This window comes from Trachurus japonicus, chromosome 4 (assembly GCF_045865225.1).
Source record: "Trachurus japonicus isolate A0001 chromosome 4, Traja_1.0".
In the NCBI taxonomy this organism is placed as follows: domain Eukaryota; kingdom Metazoa; phylum Chordata; class Actinopteri; order Carangiformes; family Carangidae; genus Trachurus; species Trachurus japonicus.
The window spans coordinates 33,901,703-33,924,809 of NC_140910.1; the positions used below are offsets into that span (position 1 = coordinate 33,901,703).

General features: G+C 43.6%; 5 protein-coding genes across 5 annotated transcripts in view; 3 read left to right on the top strand and 2 right to left on the bottom strand.

Annotated features, from left to right (window-relative positions):
- The window catches only part of LOC146989309 (uncharacterized), a 311,632-nt gene that overhangs the window by 11,493 nt on the left and 277,032 nt on the right, over positions 1-23,107 (top strand). The gene's annotated exons all lie outside the window — the stretch shown is intronic.
- LOC146989310 (calpain-2 catalytic subunit-like) lies at positions 807-7,575 on the top strand. Its single transcript, XM_085775478.1, has 4 exons — positions 807-1,043; positions 3,644-3,713; positions 6,566-6,687; positions 7,414-7,575. Exons 1-4 carry the CDS (start codon positions 807-809, stop codon positions 7,549-7,551), a joined length of 567 nt encoding a protein of 188 aa, XP_085631604.1. The 3' UTR covers positions 7,552-7,575.
- LOC146989311 (P2X purinoceptor 7-like) lies at positions 12,452-13,214 on the top strand. Its single transcript, XM_085775479.1, has 3 exons — positions 12,452-12,496; positions 12,603-12,757; positions 13,049-13,214. Exons 1-3 carry the CDS (start codon positions 12,452-12,454, stop codon positions 13,212-13,214), a joined length of 366 nt encoding a protein of 121 aa, XP_085631605.1.
- LOC146989312 (uncharacterized) lies at positions 14,459-16,656 on the bottom strand. Its single transcript, XM_085775301.1, has 6 exons — positions 16,557-16,656; positions 15,581-15,794; positions 15,224-15,500; positions 14,956-15,133; positions 14,747-14,823; positions 14,459-14,650 (listed from the first exon to the last, which is right to left on the bottom strand). Exons 1-6 carry the CDS (start codon positions 16,654-16,656, stop codon positions 14,459-14,461), a joined length of 1,038 nt encoding a protein of 345 aa, XP_085631427.1.
- On the bottom strand, positions 17,563-19,499 carry LOC146989313 (E3 ubiquitin-protein ligase TRIM21-like). Its single transcript, XM_085775481.1, has one exon. The coding sequence runs from the start codon at positions 19,494-19,496 to the stop codon at positions 17,811-17,813; it is 1,686 nt and encodes a 561-aa protein (XP_085631607.1). The 5' UTR covers positions 19,497-19,499; the 3' UTR covers positions 17,563-17,810.

Below are 23,107 nucleotides of genomic sequence, written 5' to 3' on the forward strand. Positions count from 1 at the left end.
TTGGGAAGTTTCATGGTGAAATCTGTTATTCATAAATGTTAACCCTACCCTGTAGTGTCTCCCATCAACCTCAGTGAAGTTAGTTTGAAGTTGGATATTTGACAGACATTCGCTCCTTCTCAATACATTAAACATTCATATAAAATATTACATGTGTTTAAATGCAATAACATCAGGTGTGTGTCATAGAGGAAGAGGAGGCTTAGGTCTACCACATCTACCACATTAATTTTTTATATATTTTATACAGTAAATCAGAGCGTTAGAGCTCAATAACTCCCAGGTCATGTGACCTGTTGACTCAGAATCACCACAGGATGGTAGAGCTATAAGTCTCCTCTATGACACACACCTGTTGTTGTTATTACATTTAAACACATGTAATATATATTTTCTATGAATGTTTAATGTCTCGAGAAGGAGCGAATGTCTGTCAGATATCCAACTTCAAACTAACTTCACTGCGGTCTCCCATCAGTCAAATATCTGACATTTTGCAGCGTCTGCAGAGGATGAGGATTTATTTTGAAGGTCCTCACCGGAAGTCTCACCTGCGGCGCTGGGGGGGGGGGGGGGGGGGCGTGTCTCTCACCTGCAGCCGGTGCCGCCCTGCCTCAAACCCTCTCTACCGTCTCTCCGTCTCTCCGTCTCTGCTCAGCTGCAGTCCGGTCTCTACTGGTCTCTACTGGTCTCTATAGTCTCTCTGGTCTCTAGTCTCCAGCAGCAGCGTCATATAATAATAATATTAATATTACATTTAATTTGGAGGCGCCTTTCTTAAATCTTAACAGCATTAAAAACCAGCCATGGCGGGCATCGCGTCCACCCTGCAGCAGCTCCGGGACCAGGACCAGGGCCTCGGGTCCAGCAGCCAGGCGGTCCGCTACCTGAACCAGGACTACGAGGCTCTGCGGCGCCGCTGCCTGCAGAGCGGACAGCTGTTCCTGGACCAGTCCTTCCCGGCCGAGCCACAGGCGCTGGGCTTCAACGAGCTGGGACCGGACTCATACAAGACCCGGGGGGTCAGCTGGCTCAGGCCCACGGTAAGAACCAGAACCACTAACCAGACTCATACAAGACCAGGGGGGTCAGCTGGATGAGACCCACGGTAAGAACCACTAAACCAGAACTACACTGCAAAAACTCAAACTCTTACCAAGTATATTTGTCTTATTTCTAGTCAAAACAAATCTCATTCTACTTAAAATAAGACAGCAACAAGTGAAAATGATCTGAAAATCTTATTTTAAGTGGAAAGAGATTAGTTTTGACTAGAAATGAGACATTTTGACAAGAAATAAGACAAATATTCTTGGAAAGATGTTGAGTTTTTGCAGTGAACCAGAACCAGAACCAGGGTTTGACCTGGGAGAGGCCCACGCACTGCAAAAACTTAACATTTTTCCAAGAATATTTGTCTTATTTCTTGTCAAAATGTCTCATTTCTAGTCAAAACTAAACTCTTTCCACTTAAAATAAGACTCATCACCTAAAAATGAACTTGTTTTTAGATCATTTTCACTTGTTTCAAACTAATTTTCACTTGAAATAAGTAGAAAAATCTGCCAGTGAAAGCAAGTTTTTTGTGTTTGTAATAAGAAAGAAAAACTTGCTCCACTATCAGATTTTTCTACTTATTTCAAGTGAAAATCTGCTTGAAAGAAGTAAAAAGTGTCTAAAAACAAGCTACTATGTATGTATATGTATGTGTATAAATATATTTATTTTAGGTATAATGAGATTTGTTTTGACTAGAAATAAGACAAATATTCTTGGAAAGATGTAGAGTTTTTGCAGTGAACCAGAACCAGGTTTTGACCTGGGAGAGTGGTCCAGGTCCGGTCCGCTTCAAACTAACATATAATTAATTGCATATGTTAGAAATTTGTTTATTTGGATAAAACCCCTTGAGATGTATCATCTGGTTTTCGAGGGGGTCCAAACATATAGACAAACATAGATTCAACAGACAAACATGTTCTCAACAATATAGAAAAACAAACAGACAAATAAACAAACAAAACAAGCAAACCAAAAGACAAGAACAATAGTACAAACAAGGACAAACCACAGTTATTGTAACTACATTGGGACAAAACAAAACAAAACAACCATAGTAGGGCCACAAAGGTCAACACTGGGACTAAAAAGACAGTATATAATGATAAGTAACAGATCAACAAATCAGAAATGCGTCTTCAGTGAAAACAGGAACAGGTCACCATGAGATGAGAAGACAAAGCATGCTTGAAAATACCAAGAGAGGAACTGGATCTGATATTAGCATATAATTATGTAGGTTATTATATTATTATTATTATGGAAGGAGAGACACTACAGGTGAACAGGATAAAACTAACACAAACTAACACATTTCACCATGAAACTTCCCACGTTTATCACTCACATTAAGACAATTATTATTTGTATTACAAGTGTTGCCAAATTTGATGTTTAAATATGTAAATGATGCACTAATTTGCATATATTTCCAGACCATAAACCTGAACAATGGATAAAACTACTTTGTTTTATCTTGTTGACACATTAGAGTCTTTAGTTTTTCCAGAGGAGGATTGTGGATATCTCTTTTTATCACTCTGTAAATGAGAAAATACTGTCACCAGCCCTTTAAAACATCTAATGTCTCCATGTTTTTAGTAATAAAATGTTGTCTAAATCAGGCTGTGAATGATATATCAACAATCCCCTCTGTAAAAACCTTCAGGATATAGAAAGGGGTCAAAGTGGAAGGTTTGGTGTCTGGAAGTGCTGCTGAAGTGGAGATTTCTAGAGAGGAGTCTGAGTCTGAAAAACTCTTTCTGAGGAAACGCCCTTTAAAGACTTGGACTGTAAAACTACACAGATTGTTATTGTCAATCCTACTTTTAGGATTAGTTGCTGATACAAAGGAAATGACAATTTTTGGAGCCACATCATTGTTGAGGAGAGAGAGAGCTTTACAACGACACCTGACATGACACGGGTCAGACAACAAGCCCAGTACAGTGAGTCACAGTAGCTTGTTCACTTTTGGTGAATTTAGGAGAAATTTACAGACAAAAGAGACAAAATGAAGTCAAATAAAAACCCTTAGAGTGGATTTTCTACCATTTCTTTTGACTTTTCTGAGAGAAGACATGTTCAGGAAGAAAAATAGCCCAAAATCTAAATAATTTAAAAATGAAAAACCAATGTTATTTGCCTCTTGTATAAGTGTTGTGGTCAGGATTGTGTTGTTGTGACTGTAGCTGTTGTGTTCTTTGTTTAGTTTAGACTTCATGTCTGGACTTTTATTCTGTTGATCACTGATAATCAATAATCACAGGATGAGCTTTGTGTTAATGAGGAGCTTTTATTCTGAAAGTCTCAGTGTAAAGTGGTCTATTAATAAGGAGCTTTTATTCTGAAAGTCTCAGTGTTTCAGTCCAACAGGTGAGTCCAGATTCACCTGTTACTCAGACTGGAGGGTGTAATGTAATCCCTGAGCAGCGCCTGCAGGCTCAGGACTCACACCTACACACACACACACACACACACACACACACACACCTATACACACACACACACACACACACACACACACACCTACACACCTATACACACACACCTCTGACTCTTTGTGTGTCCTTTGTTGTGTCAGGAGTTGACCTCTGACCCTGAGTTCATCGTCTCCGGGGCAACGAGGACGGACATCTGTCAGGGAGCGCTGGGTGAGACGCACACACACACACACACACACACACACACAGACACACACACACACACACACAGACACACACACACACACATACAGACACACACACACACACTGGAAGAACTGGTTTCAGTAACTGAAGATGGGTGGAGACTGTGTGTGTGTGTGTGTGTGTGTGTGTGTGTGTTGTCATGTCTCCAGAAACATCAAACAGGTAGCCTAAGGTAGGCGTTGGCACAGGACAATAGTTGCTATGGTAACGCCTGTGTGAGAGCAGCCAATCAGAGCGCAGCAGGGGGAGGGGAGGGGCTGCCATTAGCTGCTGATTCTCTCACTCAGCAACTGATATGATAGTAGGCTAATACATCTTTCATTCATACACTGACTTACATACTCACAACCATTACAATAGGCTACATTACACACACACACACACACACATCTCAACACAAGACATAAAGAAACCATCTCACAACACAATTCAAAATACACTGACATAAGGTGTGTTTCCATTACCCCTTGAAATGCGCAAAACCTAAATATCGACATGAAAAACTGGTAATGGAAACACCTACATTTCGAAAAAACTCTCAAATATCGCAAAAAAGTTTTTGCGCTCTCATGAGGTGGTTTTTGAGACGTATCGATACAAACGTGTATCGCAAAAGTGTAATGGAAACACTTTTTTCGCTTTTCTACACGTCACCGGAGTTGTGTGTGTCCACGCTGTGTAGGTTTATGTAACTTGAGGGGACAAATGAACCACATGTTTATTGTCATGCATTGCTGACCTGGGCATTGTTTCTCAATAAATTAGAAAAACCTTTCCTATCGTTCCCCTTTTCCCTGCATGGTTGAAGGAGACTGGCTCGCATCCACGCTCCCACTCCCTCCTGCGCCGACATGTCACCTTAAGTCACATAAACCAGTACGGGTGTGTGGACACAACCACCTATATTGTTGTCAGCGCCTCATCACCGCTGGTGTTTAAAGGCTCCGTTCTTTCTGCAGTCAGGTTAAAGCGCACATCCACCGTGTTGGTAAACAAATAATCCCTCTATATCAACGGAGGCAGCCGTGCTTGAGCAGCTTGGGTTGGAGGTGGTGTGAGGGGCCAGCGGGGGACAGAGGAGGGGGCATTAGAGCTTCAGCACGGTACGGAACAACTGGCCCGTGTGAGTGCGTCCTTATTTGTGGCCGCTGCAGCGCCACACGGGCTTTGCCTTTCAGCAATCAAGCGCTGTTTTTGTCTTTGTTAAAAACAATAACAGCAACAGCTGTCGGCAGCTGAGATTGCTGTGCCGTCACCATAGAAACGCAAGACGCATTACGGCTCATTCGCAAAACACCTTTCAATGGAAACACCCGCAAATAGCAATTGCACTTTTTCGAAGTTTCAGAAATATCGCTTTTATTTTGCGAAAATCTGTAATGGAAACACAGCTACAGACACTCACACACAACTCTAGACTAGAGAACACAAGAACACAAAGACACAAAGACACAAAGACACTTGCTCAAAAGACAGTTTGAATGAATCTCCTTGTTGTTTACAACTACTTCCTGGTAGAAAACCAGCATGAGAACAATAGTGACGGACGAGAGTTCAGTTCAGTTCAGTTTATTTCATGTCCCCAAAGGGCAGTTTGGGTTGCAGCTCATAGAATCAGAAGGTAAAAGGTAAAAAACATACAACGCAGAGATATAAAGTGACATAGAGACGAGTTTCACTATATTTATCTCATTTTTCATGTCACTATATCACCGTTTAGACTAATCTGATGTTTGTAAAGTTTATAAAACCAATGACTGGACAAACATTACTATTTACGTGTGTGTAACGGATGTGCACTCTCTCCACCCATAAAAGACGTGCTAACCGACTTGCCAAGCGGTTGTCAACCTCTTGGCGAAGAGGTTAGCATCGTTCGAACCCCACCCAGGGCAGGCTGTGAGAAACACAACGCAGAGGGCCAGATATGAACATCAGCTACATGTGCACGTTTTTGTAATTAGTCATGGTTATCATAGATTAGCCGGGCTAACGGTTAGCTACCTGTTTAACTTTAATAACTCAGTGACTCAATAAACGCTCCATGAAAAAATATTTTCTCCAGCGGATATCTGAGTTCCAACATGACTGAGCTAACTGGAGTAGTTTCATGTGGTGTCCCACAACGGGAGGGTTTTAACAGCTGACGTCCTGCTGGTAGCTTAGCTACCGCCGTTAGCTTAGCTACCGTTAGCTTAGCTACCGTTAGCTGTCCCTGTCAGCTGAGCCACTGATGCTTTCTAGACACTGTGATTCCCCCAAACTGAATAAATACAACACATAGCAACACAAAACACACACACAGAAATAGTAATGTTTCTTCAATCATTTCAGATTTGTCTAAACGGTGATAGGGAGTAAAAATATGATATATATGTGACCAATGTTGTTAGTTGGGACTTGCCCTAGGCGAGGATCGAACCCACGGTCTCCCGCACCGCAGGTGACGATGCTAACCGCTTCGCCAAGAGGTTAACAACCGCTTGGCGGGCGGGTTAGCACGTCTTTTATGGGTGAGTGAGTTTACTTCCAGTAGCGCTAACCGCCACACTACCGTCACTTCACCTGACTGGTCCCTCGTCGTGACTGTGGCTCACCTGCAGACCTCCGTTACATATACGGTAGCTAAACTCTGGTTCGTTACGACTGATCTCATTCACATTACAGCTGGTTTTCTACCAGGAAGTAGTTGGAAACAACAAGGAGATTCGTCCTATAACCTGTCTTTGATACAACTTCTCTGAGCTAAGCCCCGCCCCCTACCTGTGTTCTCTGAGCTAAGCCCCCCCCCCCCCCCCCCCCTGTCCGTCTCCTAGGCGACTGCTGGCTGCTGGCCGCCATCGCCTCCCTCACCCTCAACAAGGAGGTTCTGGCCCGGGTGGTTCCTCAGGGACAGAGCTTCAGGGACGGAGAGTACGCCGGCATCTTCCACTTCCAGGTACAAAACACAGAACATAGAACATAGAACCAGAACCAGAACCAGAACCAGATAGATAAGAAATAAGATATAGTGAGGCTGGAACAGAACCGGTGTAGGTACCAAATGCGATGACGTGGCACATCGTGATTGGTCGTGAGGATTTATAAAAGTTGTAGGTAGATGAAAGTGAGCTATTTATATTTTCTAATGATAACATTTACACAACTAACAGTGATGAAAATGATTAAAATACTGTAATTAGCGCGGGCGTTCACCAACGTTTGTTTGACGTTGCCATGGAGATCTGAGCCAAAGTTGTTGAGCCAGAGACAGAGACAGAGACAGGTCTGGAACTAAGTTCATTTTCTCCTGATGTGTCCGTCTGAAAGTTGCCATTTTGGTGTCAAACTGTTGAGAAGAGATGTGTCTGTGACAGATGAGTCCAGTATTTACTACGGGGCCAAGTGACTAACGTAGCTAACATCCGCGGTAGCATCCAAGTAATTACATTACACCACCACGACCAATCACCATGAGCCACGTCATCACCAGTCGCCGCCCCGGACACATCTGGTTCCGACACCGGTCGTAGGTGGAGCAGAGAGAACCGGGTTCTGAGCCTCCGTCTGTCTCTGTAGCAGGACATGGCAGTGATGTCACTGGAGGAGACAGGAAGCAGAAGGACCTTTCAAAGTAAAAGCCCTGTGTCTCTGTGTGTCTCTGTGTGTCTCTGTGTGTGTGTAGTTCTGGCAGTTCGGGGAGTGGGTGGACGTGGTGATCGACGACCGTCTGCCCGTCAAAGACGGAGAGCTGATGTTCGTCCACTCGGCCGAGGGCAGAGAGTTCTGGAGCGCTCTGCTGGAGAAGGCCTACGCCAAGTAAGACCACCTCAGACCAAGACCTGGTCTAGACCAGGTCTAGACCAGGGGCCTCATTTATCATTGTGGATACACCTTTTTTTACGCCATTTTCCCCTCATTTTGTGCGTACGCACTTTTCTCCGCCAAATTTGGGATCTATCAAGCCAAAACCTGACGGTAAAAGTGAAAAAAAAAAAACATTTACACCCATTTTGACCCTGGCGTACGCCTTTTTTGAGGAACAGGAGGAATTGGCGACACCGTTGCTGAGTCAGAGAACTGCAGTGTGAGAGGGAGAGAGGAGCGGAGTACATTTAGAAGAGCACAGAGGATTTTTTTGAAGTAATTGTGGTAGTGGTGGACCGTTGATGCTGGCAATCCAACCCGCTCTATAATAACACTAGGCTGTATAAACAGATCGGATTGTGGATTTTGCTTTTTTGATTAGGCTGTGTGACGTCTGAGAAGGATCAAACCATCCAAGTTTAAAAACACATCGGCAGCAGCTCACACTGATCTACAGCCTAGACTGTTATTATTCTGTCACCTGAGTTAACGAGGTGCACGTGTGTTTGGAGCTGACGAGAGGAGAGAATAAAGAGCGAGACAACGCGGCTCTGAGGAGGAACTGTGAAGGACTCAGCTGTAATGGAAAATGACCTAAACCGAGTCCAGTAGAGCTGTAACTGTGTAGTGGAAAGGCGTTCAAAGTAATGGTAACTATCGTCCTGCTTCCTACATTGTTTTAACATCTAGGTAAAAAAAGAAAGAAAAGATTTTCTGGGATAAAGGGGCAGATTACATAAGATTCTTCTTCTTTCTGCTCCTTGTTGTTGAGATTTGGGAGGTTTTTGTTTTTATTGTAGCTTATTAAAGTGCAAGATCATTTTTCTGACTGATTTATTGCCCGATATCGCCGTGTATCTGCTTTCGGAGAAGCGGAGAAGTTCCGCTTCTTTCCCCCGTCCTCCGCCCGTTGTCTCCGTTGTCACTTTGTTGTCACTTGTTGCTGCGCCACAGAGAGCACATGGCTAATTAAATATGCACGTGCTGACCATATATAGTTGTATATAGGCGTTCTGGGGGCGGAGTAAGAGGTGTGTTCACGTGTGCACCATTCTTGGGTCCGGTGTGATTTATTGCGGAGAGTTGTGCGTACGCACAGTTTGATTGATCTGAAAAAGGTGGAAATATTTAGGGTGTACGCCATTTTCCTCTTTTCGCCGTACGCAAAACTTTAGTAGCAGTTTTACACCCTCTTTGATAAATGAGGCCCCTCGTCCAGAAGGCCTACGCCAAGTAAGACCACCACCTGGTCCAGACCAGAGTCCAGACCAGGTCTAGACTTCTTCACGTGACCTCCACCTGAGAACAGCAGCTGTAGCACCAGCAGTGGCCACTAGGTGGTGTGTTCAGGTGTGTTGGGACATGTCGCTGCATTCTTTAGGTTTATTTACACAATGAGTCAGCGCTCTGCCGACACACCTAGACACACACACACACACACACACACACACACACACACACACACACACACACACACACACACTCACACACACACACACACACACACACACACACAGACACACACCTACACACACACACACACACACACCTGGTTGATATAAACACATTCTAACATGTTCTTTCAGACGACTGTGAACGCAGCGTTGTTCCTCATTGGTCGGTTCTCTGCAGGTTTTCACACCTGTCACTGCACAAGCATGAGTGGGCGTGTCTTATTCTGGGCTGTGACATCATGAGTGGGCGTGTCTTATTCTGGGCTGTGACATCATGAGTGGGCGTGTCTTATTCTAGACTGTGACATCATCAGTGGGCGTGTCTTATTCTGGCATAGATATATATACGTAGATGCCGCATTCGGGCTTGTTTGGAATGTCTCACGGCCGCCATCTTGAGGAGGAGTTCCTCCTGACCAGCAGTCAACAGTCAGAGGGTTTGACAGCTGTGAATCTGGCAAAATGCCAAACTTTAGTGCCGCGTACGGATGTTCCCATGAAAGAAACGCCAAAACGAAGAGACATGGAAGAACTTTTCTCAAGTAATAAGTTGTTTCCTATATTATATAACTATTATGAACTTGTTGAATTTGATGTAGGTGAGTTATCTGACATAAATGAAACTAACGTAACGTATCATAGGGTGGGATATGTGTTACATTTAGTGCATATACCGGTAGATAATATATTAATAGTTTGTTATTTTGTTGCCTGTATGTGTAGGCTATAGGCTTATCAGCTGTTTCCCCCGGCTGTGAGTTTGTTGTTGCCATGGTGATGAGGCCGGCGAGTGAGTGTAAACCACTAGGCTACCTATATAATTGTGCTAGGCCATATTAAATCAGTTTTATGGCACTTACATTAACCCTAACTGCTAACGTGAGTTATGTACCAGAATTGTAGTATTTATATTAAAACAAACGGCTTGAAAATCGGTTGAAAATTCAGTGATAGACCTCTGCCTCTGTAGACTACAGTAAGTAAAAGTTAGACACCTCCTGCTCAAGATGGCGGCGGCGGCGACAATCCGTTCCAATGGGCAGCAGCGTCAGAGGCGGCATCTACGTATATATATCTATGTTATTCTGGACTGTGACATCATGAGTGGGCGTGTCTTATTCTAGGCTGTGACATCACCAGTGGGCGTGTCTTATTCTAGGCTGTGACATCACCAGTGGGCGTGTCTTATTCTAGTTCTGTGACATCATCAGTGGGCGTGTCTTATTCTAGTTCTGTGACATCATCAGTGGGCGTGTCTTATTCTAGGCTGTGACATCATCAGTGGGCGTGTCTTATTCTAGGCTGTGACATCATCAGTGGGCGTGTCTTATTCTAGTTCTGTGACATCATGAGTGGGCGTGTCTTATTCGAGGCTGTGAAGACGAGCAGGAAGGAGGAAGAGGAGGAGATATGAGCAAATACAGAATTTCTAGAAAAGTTAGAAAGCAGAACAAGTTGTATGAATTAATCTTTGGGGCTGAATAAAGTAAAGTAACTGTGACCTTTGACCTCTGGGTTCAGTCCAACACCAGACCAGATCATTCATAAACTTAAAAAACTGAAGAAGGATCTCAGAGACTGGATGGTAGACTGGTTCATAGGAAGAGAGGACAGACCGGTCTAACAGCAGGGGAAAGGGCGGGAGAGATGGAGCTCCGGTGGATCTGCGGAAACACAGAGAGAGTGAGAGACACCAAGGCCAAACTACAAAGTGCAACAGAAAATGATAGTGACAGTTCAAAATATGTGGAGAGGAGAGGAGACTTAAATGTAGTTAGAGTGTCTGCCTCTTTGACCCATGGAGAGAGCTGGTTCCACAGTAAAGGAGCCCGGTAACTGAAGGCTCTACCTCCCAGTCTGTTTTTAGAGATACTGGGAGTCACTAACAGACCTGCGTTCTGGGAGCGGAGTGCTCTGGTAGGACAGTAAGGAATGATTAGTTCTTTCAGATAGGTTGGAGCTTTATCATTAAGAGCCTTATAAGTCAGCAGAAGGATTTTGAAGTCTATTCTAAATCCTACAGGAAGCCAGTGGAGAGAAGCTAAGGTGGGAGAGATGTGCTCTCTCTTCCTAACTCCTGTCAAAACCCTTGCTGCGGCATTCTGGACCAGCTGGAGACTCTTTAGAGAGTTTTTCAGACATCCTGACAGGAGAGAGTTGCAGTAGTCTAGCCTAGAAGTGATAAATGCATGCACCAGTTTCTCAGCATCACTCTGGGAGAGGATATTCCTAATCTTAGTGATACTGCGCAGATGGAAGAAGGCGGTCCTAGTCACGTGTTTTATGTGGGAGCTAAAGGAAAGGTCCTGGTCAAAAATGACTCCAAGTTTCCTCGCGGTTGTACTGGGGGTCAGGGTGATGCCATCTAGAGTAGCGATCTGATTGGAGAACGTGTCCCTGAGATGTTTAGGTCCAAACACAATTACCTCAGTTTTATCTGAATTCAGTAGCAAGAAGTTAGAGGACATCCAGGATCTAATGTCTTTCAGACAGTCTTGCAGATTGATGAGGTGGCTTCTGTCATCTGGCTCCATGGACAAGTAGAGTTGCGTATCATCAGCATAACAGTGAAAATTTATTGAGTGCTTCTGGATGATGCCACCTAATGGGAGCATGTAAAGAATGAAGAGGATTGGCCCTAAGACTGAACCCTGTGGTACACCATACGTAACTCTGCTGTACTCTGAGTGGTCGTTATTAACATTAACAAACTGAAACCTGTCAGATAAGTATGACTTAAACCATTTTAGGGCAGGTCCTTTAACTATTAAAGGGGACCTATTATACTCATTTCCGGGCCCTTGTATTTGATTTTGGACTCCTCTATGGCAGCTACACACGTTTCCCCGCACAGACAGCTCTACAGATCGTCGGGATGCTGCGCTTGTAACTGCATATTTTCTGCATCCTCCGAAAACGGTCTGTGTCATTTACTCCACCCCCGACCCTCACCCGTGTCCGCCCCCGGCCGAGCCCACTCCGCTGTGATTGGTCGGCCCCGCCGACTCCCGAAGGGCTGCCGAGTGCTGCCGAGCGTTGCCGAGCCCCACCTCCTCATTTTGCCGGTGCACGAGGTGACAGTAAACAAACAGCGAACTCCGAAAATGTCAACAAATGAAATACTGCCCTATGTGTTGGATCCCGAATCTGATCCAGAGGCAGAGATTGAACGGCCTGAAGTTCCCCATGAACAGAGGTTACTTCAAGACGTCTCTGAATGGTAAGTAATTACGTTAGCCGTAGCCTAGTTTGTTATTGTCATTACCTGCTTAGCCTACCTGTGCGGCCTAAGGATGATTGTCGTTTGTGTAAATGAAAGCCATTTATACAAATTACAGAACTACTGTCCGGTCACTTACATATTTCCATTTTACTAGGTGCACATGTGGGAATTGTGCTACAATGCCGACAGAGGTTGAAAACGTCTGCTGTAAAGAAATACCAAATGTAACGTAGCAAATTTGAATTGTTGTATCTTGTATGGAAAATGCCAGTTCACTGTTAAACACCTGATGAAAGTATATATATTATAGTATGCCATTTGTCACAAAAGGTTGTAAGAAGAATGAACCAAGAGGCAAATCTTCCAACATGCATGACTGACCATCCAGGCCTACAACCAAATTGTTTAAATCCATACACCTTACAAAACATGAACAACATATACAGAGCAGACTATGGACGTCTGAGGAGGAGGACAGAGGAAGAGTAAGTTTTTCCATCTTCTCATTAAAGTTGCTATTATACATAAACAAAAACTTTCCTATATCTGTACAAACACGTGATACAAAAGTTCAAAACAATCAGTCACTCACATCAAGAGAAGTTAAATAAGTTTATTTACAATACAAAGTGCACTGTAACCAAACACAAAACATGCACACACAAATGTGCTCATGGTCGATTTTATTTCCCCTGTGAATCACAAGACCTGAAACACAAAAAATATAATAGTAATTAATTTATGAAATGATGATGGTCTTCTTCTCTGTCCATCAGACGTTACAGGCATCTTGCTTATCGCAGCTTTGTAAGCTGGTGTTGGGGATACCTGGGTCGGCATGTGAGGGTGGTCATCCCGTCCTGTGTTGTGTGCCGGATACGCCAGGAGTTTCCCAGTCCATCTGGCCGCTATGTTGGCTTCCGCTGGCCACCCCTCGACTGAATCGAGAGACATGTTTGGCGATGACCTCCTCCTTCAACGGTCTGTCGAACTGTGCACAGAGGTCCTCTGGGATGGGGACGTCTTTGAGTTCCTCTGTGTACTTGATCGGGTCCTCAAAAACCTCCTCGAACACCAGCATCATCAGGTCACTAACATATTCTGGAAATGTTTACATATTACTGACACTTTTTTCCCCATTTTTTATTTATTATCATGTCTCCAAATGGTGGATGATGTGTCCTAGTTATTTTTGTAATGTTACTGCAGTTTTGGCCTTTTACAATTCTGGAAATTTAATTTCTTGGAAATTATTATTAAAGTTTTGTTTTGTACTCACTGAAAGTTGGCTTTGTTTTAACTGGCTTCGCTGTTGCTTGTCCCTTTTTATACTTCGGGAAGGTGACCCGGTATACAGCTTTGCCCTCCAAAGTTGTGGCTTGGTCCCGCTGTGCGTTCTCATTGAAATGCATGGCAGCTAGGTACAGCCTAAAAAAAACAGATAAAGCCCATAGATCTATATAGTATAGTCTATAAAATAAGTCTGATAATGCTATTCACCCCAAACATAATTATTACCTGCACAGCATTCCAATGTAAGATAAAACAACATTCTTCGGGGCAAATCGTAAAATTACACTGTGGAAAGACTCAAGTGAAGACGTCTGATGGTCTTCACTGAGTTTTCCCACATCGCGAAGAACCCTTGTGTTGACCAATATCTTCTCAACTTTGTACAGGGGCAGTGTACCTGAAATGTCAGAAAGACACATTGAATTGATGAAAGTACTCATTACAATTGTTCTGTAACAGAAACATCTATTTGGTTGGTATTGCACATTCTTAGTATTTACATCATGTTCATTAGAAGCAATTATGAAGTCCTAAATGCTTGATACATACATGGCTGAAACCACTTGCTGGGGTCTGTGGAGACTTTGTCAGCATGAAGACACTTGGGGTACAGTGGATCATCATGTGAGTGGACATCCTGAATGTGATTGATTATTGACTTCCACTTTGCTGCCTTCTCTGTTCCAGATTTTGAAGAAGTAGCAGTCCAGTACATGTGATTTTTAATTGCAGGCAGCCACCTCTGCAACACTGCACAGTCCTTGTTTCTTGCTAATGCCTGTAACTTTTTGGACAGGGCTGACAAGGCAGAATTGTACAATTTATTTAAACATATGGACAACTTTGAATCAATGTTATGCGCTTCATGAAATATTAATATTATACAAAGGTTTCTAGTAATTACCTTTCTCAAGGTGCCAAACATCGTAGTACTGGGTGACCCCACGCTCCCTCAGAAATTTCTGCACCTGTGGGTGGCGGTCAGTCACAATGTAATCCAATTTTACATTGTTTGTTTCCAGATGATCAAGGCCCCTTTTCAGCCCCTCTTTCTCCATATATACACTGCCACCGACCTCATTGCTCTGTTGATGCAAAAATATTTATGCACTTGTTGACATTACAAAAAGGAAATGCACACAGATCTTGTTGACCCACGGTCCATGTAAATGAAAGATTACCTGTACAAGCTGGATGTCGATTATCTTGTTGCTGACCAGGTGCATCAGGGTGTAGCTGCCAAATTTTGCAGAGTGTCCTTTTGTGTATGAGAAAATTATAGATGAATAGTATGAATTTAAATTATACATTAGTTGTAAAATTATGTCATCGCTGATTACCAAGGACAGTGCTAAAAAGTAAAGTCATTCAGTATAGAATGACTCCTCACCCGGTGAGTCTGCTCTCATATCTCCACCCACTGCGATACTGCTTTCCTTTTTCAGAGTCTGAAACAGAGTCTGCTGATCCTTCTTCCATTTGTGGTTTATAGCGGGTTCAAGTAGATTCCGAGCATGCCTCCTGAAGGTGTCATATTTAAATATCTTGACATTCATGGCTTTGAAAATCTGGAAAACATATAAGATAAACATGTATAACTGTTTCAGTATAAGACAAACAACATGTGTTTTTTATACAGGCTACAGTCGCTCCAATACCTTGTGCACCTGAATGAAGGATCCACCAGTAAAGTAAACAGCTGCAGATAGTTGGAGGTTTCCCACAGGAGTGTGTCCTTTCAATGGCTGGCTCTGCCATTTTCTAGTATATAGGCAGTTGAGGCAAAGCTGAGTAAAGGCCACATATGTCCCCTGTCTCCGTGGCTGCACCTGACAGTCCCGCTGGCACACTGGACAGGTTTGTAGCAGATCCATCAGACAGCTCTCAAATACAATGTACTTTGTGTCATTGTAGGCTGTGGTTGACTCTATTCCACTATCAGGAAATAAAGAATCCTCAATTATTTACATGAACAGAACTAATGTTGAAAATGATGTGCTGTAGTGGCATCTTACCTAATTTCAGATGGCTCTGTAATGGAGTCACCGGGGTCGTATGTTGAGTCATCTGGAGTTTCTTCTTCCTCTTCCTCGTCCTCCATCTCAAATTCAAGGTGTGGCCGCTTTGCTGGTCTGATTGGTGTGGAGGAAAACACAAGCCCAGTGTCCACTTCAACCTCTTCTGTAGTCTGTGTGCCAACATTCTGGTATGAAACATCTGTCTGCGTCCCTGATGAGAAAGACAGAATGAAAGAAATAAAAGTTAATCTATTTACGTTTTGATATTGTGATGTAAGTAAATATGCATGTTTATGTTTCCACTTTACAGGAAGATGAATGCTATACTCTACTCATTTATTGTCCTAATTACATACACACCTTTGCTTCTCACGTGTTGTTTGAGTGTACAATAGGACAGCTGTGTGGCAACAGATTTTGTTGATGGGTGCAACAGCATATTTGTGCCAACAGATACCAAATGAGGGCTGAACTGTGTTTGACGATCTCCAGTAGATGCAGGCTCCGTTTGACTTCCCATGTGTCCGTGTTGTAGGCTTGTCAGGGTCTCGTGTGATGTACTCTAATTGGAAAAGGAAAATGGCCACATTCACTTTAGTTCTCAACTGGTGTGTTTGCTTTGATAAATATATACATAACATTGGCCCTTCTACTGTACACCGCACACCTTCATAAGCTTTGAGCAAACTAACATAAACCCTTGCAAAAATGGCCCACTCGCCTTAGTAAGTAAGTAAGTACTTTATTTATGTATGTCTGGCATGAAGTGAGGCAGAGTGCCACAGCACAACCCTGACATTTACATGAGGTTCACAGACAATTTTGTGTGTGTTTTGTATGTTTCGCATAAGAGTACGGCTATTACCCCCGCCCCAGGTAACTCCCTGTATGCACACAAATGTTACACAGACTACTGCCTTTGTCAGAGTTCTTACACAAAATAAACAGTGTTAGGACACTGATACATAGTTACTTACAGCTTGCTCTTCTGACTCTTCCACACGACCAAGTAACGTCGGAAAGGCGCCGTCCTTCAGGAGCAGTTTACCTAATCCAGCTTCGTATTGGCCCATGTTGACAAAACAGTCCCGTCTGAAGTGCCGCAGACAAACAAACACGTATGTTGGCCTATTTTTATTTTCCTGGCCAGGAAAAAGCAACTCCGTCCACTTCTGCCTGTTGTGTGGCGCTTTAGGGAGGCTAAACAAAGTTAACTTGCCGTCACACCCGAACAAACATTTTCTTGGAGCCATCGCTCAGCGTGCCGACACTGCGAAATGTTGACAGCAGAGCAGCGGGGGAGGGGGCGGCGCAGACCCAGAGCATTTATGCCGGGTCCTCCTCGCCTCCTCCCCTGCTGCTTCGGCATGACCATGTAGGGGAGTCCGGCACAGCATGACGTCGATGCGTGCTCATGTTAAAAAAAAGTCAGTGCAACTGAGTGTGCAGGGGAAACCCAATCAATTAGCGGGGTTTACCTCCAAATGCATTAACCTCATGAAATGACACTTCCACGGCCTCTAGAACCATTATCCAACATTTTAAACATATCTATAAGTCTGAAATGTTGAAATAGCATAATAGGTCCCCTTTAAGCCGTCTTCTTGGCAATAAGCTTGACACAAAAAGAATCTTCCGAGGCCGTAACTCTGTTCAAAAAATAACTTTATTTAAAAGGCAAAAACAAAGTTACAAGATTCACTCAAGGTATCGTTAAAAAACTGTCTTGCTCCTTCAGCTGCTTAACCTGGTCTGAGAGCTAAGTTACTGTGATGTCATCAGCAGCATAATTAAAGGAGCAGTTCAACATTTTTAAAGGAAAACTAATAACTATTGTTAGCAATATAAACATGGCTCTTAGAATAATCTTATACACATATAAATCTGTCTGGATGAATAAACATTTATCAACAGTTACATCGTCTCTGATAAAGATGTGTTCATGTTCACAAGAGTCATAGTGATCAACAGTTACATTAATAAACACCTGCATCTGCTTCTAACTCCTCAAACCAGACTCAGTTAATTTACAGATTCATTTCAGTGGCAAACTATTTTACCTGTTTCCACTGATCTAATCTAATCGACTAAAGTAACAAGTGATTAAACAGCAGTTATCACACAGTTAACTTTCCTGTGTGATGATGATCTGATGAAGGTTAACTCAGTAGAAAACAAAAAGATTTACATTCTTCAGTATTGACATTAAATACATTTGTTCCCTGAATTAAAAATTAACCCGTTTCTGTAAAGAACTAGATTTTTTGATCTGAACAGTTTGATTGACAGGACAGATGATCAGAGGGGCAGAGTTTTTACCTCCATCATTAGGACAGGGACCGAAGAATGGGTGTAGTTTACCAGTGAAGCAGCAGCCAGTGAAGGAGTAGATGAGAGCTGCAGCATCTACGTCATAAAAGGAGACCAGACCCTCCTCATAATCCACAAACACCCCCACCTTCTCAGGACCAGACCTCAGATTGAGAGGGACTTGGGGGACAGCACCAGCTTTGTACTTATTTCCATTTCTCAAACATATCGTCCAGTAACCTCTCTGAGGTCTCAGTGTGATGAATCCCTTCCTGTTGATCGACTCTCTGGCCACTCCCACTGTCCACTTAGTTTTTCCTTTGACCTGAACCTCAAAGTAAAATCTGCCTGAAGAGAAACTCTGTTTTCCTAAGACACCAGGACATGTATCAAACCTCTCTGGGTTGTCTGGGAGTTTCTTCTCCACATCACCATCATGAACTTGTTTTCCATCACCAGACAGGATGAGATGAGGATGTGCTGTATCAGGATCCAGAGTCACATCCACTGCAAACTGCTGGATCATCTTCATCTCAGCCTCCATCATCTCCTCCATCTGTCCACGGAGCGTCTCCTCCAGCTGAGACACAGCTCTCACCACAGTCCCCTCATATGATGGTGGACGGACTCTGACCTGTGTCCAGTCCTTGGTGGGTGCAGCAGCTTTCAGGGATGGGAAGCTTTGGAGGAGGTGGAGGTGGTCTTCAGAGAGTGAGAGCTGCTCCACCTCAGTGCTTCTCTTCTCCAGCTCAGAGATTTCCTGTTCCAGCTCTGTGATGAAGTCTTCAGCCTGTTTCTCTGAGCTTTTCTGTTTCTCTTCGATCTCCTTGAGGAGCTGCTTCAGGCCTCTGTCAACAGACTCCTTCAGAGCAGTGAAGACCTCAACACCTTCTGCTTTCTCTCTGTCTGCAGCAGCTTTACTGATCTTCACCGACTGTTTCATCTCCTCAATCTTCAGTCGTCTCTTCTGGATCATCTGCTGAGTTTCAGCCTCTGTCTTCTGCAGCTCTGCCTTCTTTCCTTCATATTCTTCTCTCAGAGGAACAAACTCATGAGTCTCGTGGTCTAAAACAGAGCAGAGCATGCAGACACATGTCTGGTCGGTCTGACAGAACAGCTCCAGAGGTTTATCGTGCTTCCTACACATCCTGTCCTCCAGGTTCTCCACAGGCTCCATCAGCTGATGTCTCCTCAGACGAGACACTGTCAGATGAGGCTCCAGGTGAGTCTCACAGTAGGAGGCCAGACACACCAGGCAGGACTTCAGGGCCTTCAGTCTGGTTCCAGTGCAGACGTCACAGGGAACTTCTCCTGGTTTGGAAACTTGTTGCTCTGAGCTGCTGCTGCTGGTTTTCTGTTGAGCTTCATGTCTGAACTGAGCAACAACCTCAGAGATGAACCTGTTGATCTTCATCTGAGGTCTTGTGTAGAAAACCTCTTTACACATTGGACACTGACACCTGTCACTGACGTCCCAGTGCTGAGTGATGCAGCTCTGACAGAAGTTGTGTCCACATGGTGTACTGACTGGATCAGTGAAGACATCCAGACAGATGGAGCACAGGAACTGATCTTCAGACCTCAGGTTGCTGGCAGCATACATGTCTACACACTGAGGGAGAGAAAACACACATTCATTAAATGTCCGTGAAGGTTCTCAGTCATCCTGGTCATCGTAGTGAGTAAGTGCTGAAAGTTTTTAAGGCCCTGACTGGTCAACAGCCTCCATACATTTCATCCTGACGGTGCTCTGGATCTTATTCAACTCGTTCTAGTGGCTTCATGTCCCTTAAACCACCAGTGTGTAACTTACTTGTCTTTTTCTGATCAAAAATCAAACCTGTCTTTCATAAATCCGTATTTGACTGAAGGTGAATCACAGCTGCATCCAAAGTAAAGCTTTCTGGTTCCTTAGAATGAGTTGTTACAAGTCGTTACAAATACATAAGTGGGCGGACGCACCGAAACCGAGGCGGCCATGTTTGCATCGTGACCGTAGGTAACCACGGAAGGAAACGGGGGGGGGGGGCCTGTTAAAACCGTCACCACTGTGTAGTGTGAGGAAGGACGGATGGCACCGGTGTTTGCCAATTCAGGTGCAGTCAGGCCAGACGGCCTGTCGGCAAACCCGCCCGGATGTCCATTTTACTAAAACAATACTACTTCACCATGACAACATGTTGTCAGAACCACTTTGTATTACATAGACGCTTGTTTATCCTTTTACATGGCAGCGTCTGGTTGTCTGTATGACGTCTGCCCCATTTCAAACCTGAAATGCAACATCAAAATACGTTTTCAGATATGCAACCGCACCGCTAGATGGGGGGAATTCCTACGTGCTGTACCTTTAAGGTCTTTCTTATTACATTCTGAGCTCAGTATAAATTAGTCTTTTCATTTGAACGCTCCAAAACTCTTGGATTATTCTCCAACAAGCTTTTCTCTAAGCAGAAAATTAAACATTCCTCAAACTCTAAGATCATTTTGGCAAAAAGGTAAAATTCCATGTAAAACCACTGATGTGCACGTTGCCTTCAGGGATGTTTTAAACTATCAACAGTCTCCTGTATTTCCCTCTAAAACAACTCTGTAGTGGTTAACGTTTGTGTTATTATCTCATAGCGTGTGAATGTGCAGCTCACAACTTGTCCACCAGAGCGTTGTGGAGTTGTTGGAATTTGTGGTAAAATTTAGAATGAGTTTGATGAGGGAAACCAAGGAAATCCCCATAATGATCCTACGTAGCGTAGCTTCTGAGCAGCTCACGGCTTCTGCTCCGCCGTTCTAAAAATAGCCTTGGCCACCGACAATTAAAGGTAGACGAACCTACTTGCGTATTGACTATTAGGGGATTTATGGCAATGGGCCAATTTGACAAAATGTTGAAACTATCCCTTAAAAATAAAGGTTTTAAAGAGGCAACTATGCATAGTCCGGTACCCTTTTCCATCTGTTGTCTCTTAACCTCCCTCACCTCCATGTGCATCTGTTTTCCAACAATGAAACCGGTGAGAAATGACATCCATGGAAGCGGTGGATAAGGTTATATTATCATCTACCCTGGTTTACCAATGGTGATATCTGTGTATCTTATCTGTCATCAACCAAGAGTTTACGGGTTACGGGGTTTAGTGCGTTACGTTTGTGTGGCGGTGTCCGCCATGGAGACGAGAGCTGGAGACACCGGGTCGGAGGCTCTGATCTTTACAAGGTTGGTTTTCAGCCAAGAGACGCTAGGTTTGTTTCCTCTGGCTGCTTCACAATAAAATGTGTGAGGCTCTTATTGTGAAAGAGCTGCAGGGAAGTGTGAAAGTAAGGCAGCAGCAGGAAGTGTGAAGTAAGGCTAGCAGCAGGAAGTGTGAAAAGTAAGCAGCAGCAGGAAGTGTTGAAAGTAAGGCAGCATGCAGGAAGTTGATACCTTGACAGCATGAAGCAGGAAATGAGGTGAAGTAGAGAGTGAAGCTCAGAGAACTGATGTGAGGAGTTGTAAAAGTCCTGAGCAGAGACACAGAAGACCAGTTTAAAGTGGGACTATAGTGTCTTCTGTGGACAAACAGCCTCCAGGTCTGTTGTGAGCCAGTTTCACTAGAGTCAGTGTGGACAATGAAAGAGGAGTGAGTAGAGATGAAGCACCAGTGGTTAAAAGCTGCTGCTCACACAGTGAATATGATGAGCTGTACTCACCAGTGTTTGGTAGAGGACTCTGCTGTGTTGCTGACAAAACTCCTGATGGACTCACTTTTGACCTTTCTGTCTGGTCTCTGCTGCAGCTCTCGATCGTCCTCCTCTCACACTTTACTTTCCTCCTACTGGACTCTGCAGCTAGGTGTGTCTGTACTTAATTGTGTTTACAGAACAGGTTTTATATGGTGATTATAGAAAGCAAAGGTTGAGTATTCCACCTGACAGGGGAATTAATATTTATCTAGTTACACTTTAAACAGTCAACATTAAAAATAAGTAAGTACAATTTATAAAACTGTAGATGGCAGTAGATTGAAAGTGTAAACTATTTGTTCAGTAAATACAGACAACAGTGTATCACACAAGATAAATTACACAACACTGAGAAAATTGGAATAATACAAGAAGAACAATATAACATAGAATAAACATGAGCTGGGTTAGAAAAAATACATAAATTGAAAAAACTAATAAATCGTGAATAATGTGACAAATAAAAGAAACAGAGACAAACCATTTTATCTGACCACTATTGTCAACTGTTTTCGACATTAACAGGCACTTACCCCCAAAAAATATTAATGTGGAGGGATATATAAAAAAACCAGTTTGGTCCTCAAAGGGCTTATAACATCCCAACATACCATCATCCTCAGTCCTAAGACCCTCACATCCACCTGAGGAAAAACTCCATATAAACCCCTTTTAACAGGGAAAACCTAGGTAGAAATCTCAGGGTGACAAACAGAGTGAGGATCATCAACCCAGGACAGAGATGTTGTTAATCAGACAAGAAAACAGTTTATAACAGAGAATGTGAAAAACGATGGAAATGTTAACAATAAAAAAAAAAAAAAACAACAGCTTGAAGGAGGAAAACTTCTGGTAGGCAAAGGAGGCAGGGAGAAAAACCCCACCCCCCCCCAAAACCCCACTTAAAGGGAGGACTGGATGCAAGACTGGTTTCATAGGAAAGAGAGGACAGAACCCAGCTTAATGGAGGACTGGATGCAAGACTGGTTCATAGAAGAGAGGACAGAACCCAGCTTAATGAAGGACTGGATGGCAGACTGGTTCATAGGAAGAGAGGACAGACCAGCTTAATGGAGGACTGGATGGCAGACTGGTTTCATAGAGGACAGACCAGCCTTAAGGGAGGACTGGATGGCAGACAGGTTTCATAGAGGACAGACCAAGCTTAATGAAGGACTGGATGGCAGACTGGTTCATAGAGGACAGACCAGCTTAAGGGAGGACTGGATGGCAGAACTGGATCATAAGAGGACAGACCAGCTTAAAGGAGGGACTGGATGGCAGACTGGTTCATAGAGGATCAGACCAGACTTAAATGAGGTACTGGATGGCAGACTGGTTCATAGGAAGAAGAGGCCAGACCAGCACTTAAAGGAGGAGCTGGATACTCTGTGTTAGATCTGGTGTTCATAGAGGACAGACCACTTAAATGGGAGACTTGGATTGGCAGAACAGGTTCCATACAAGGAAGAGAGGACAGACCAGCTTAATGGG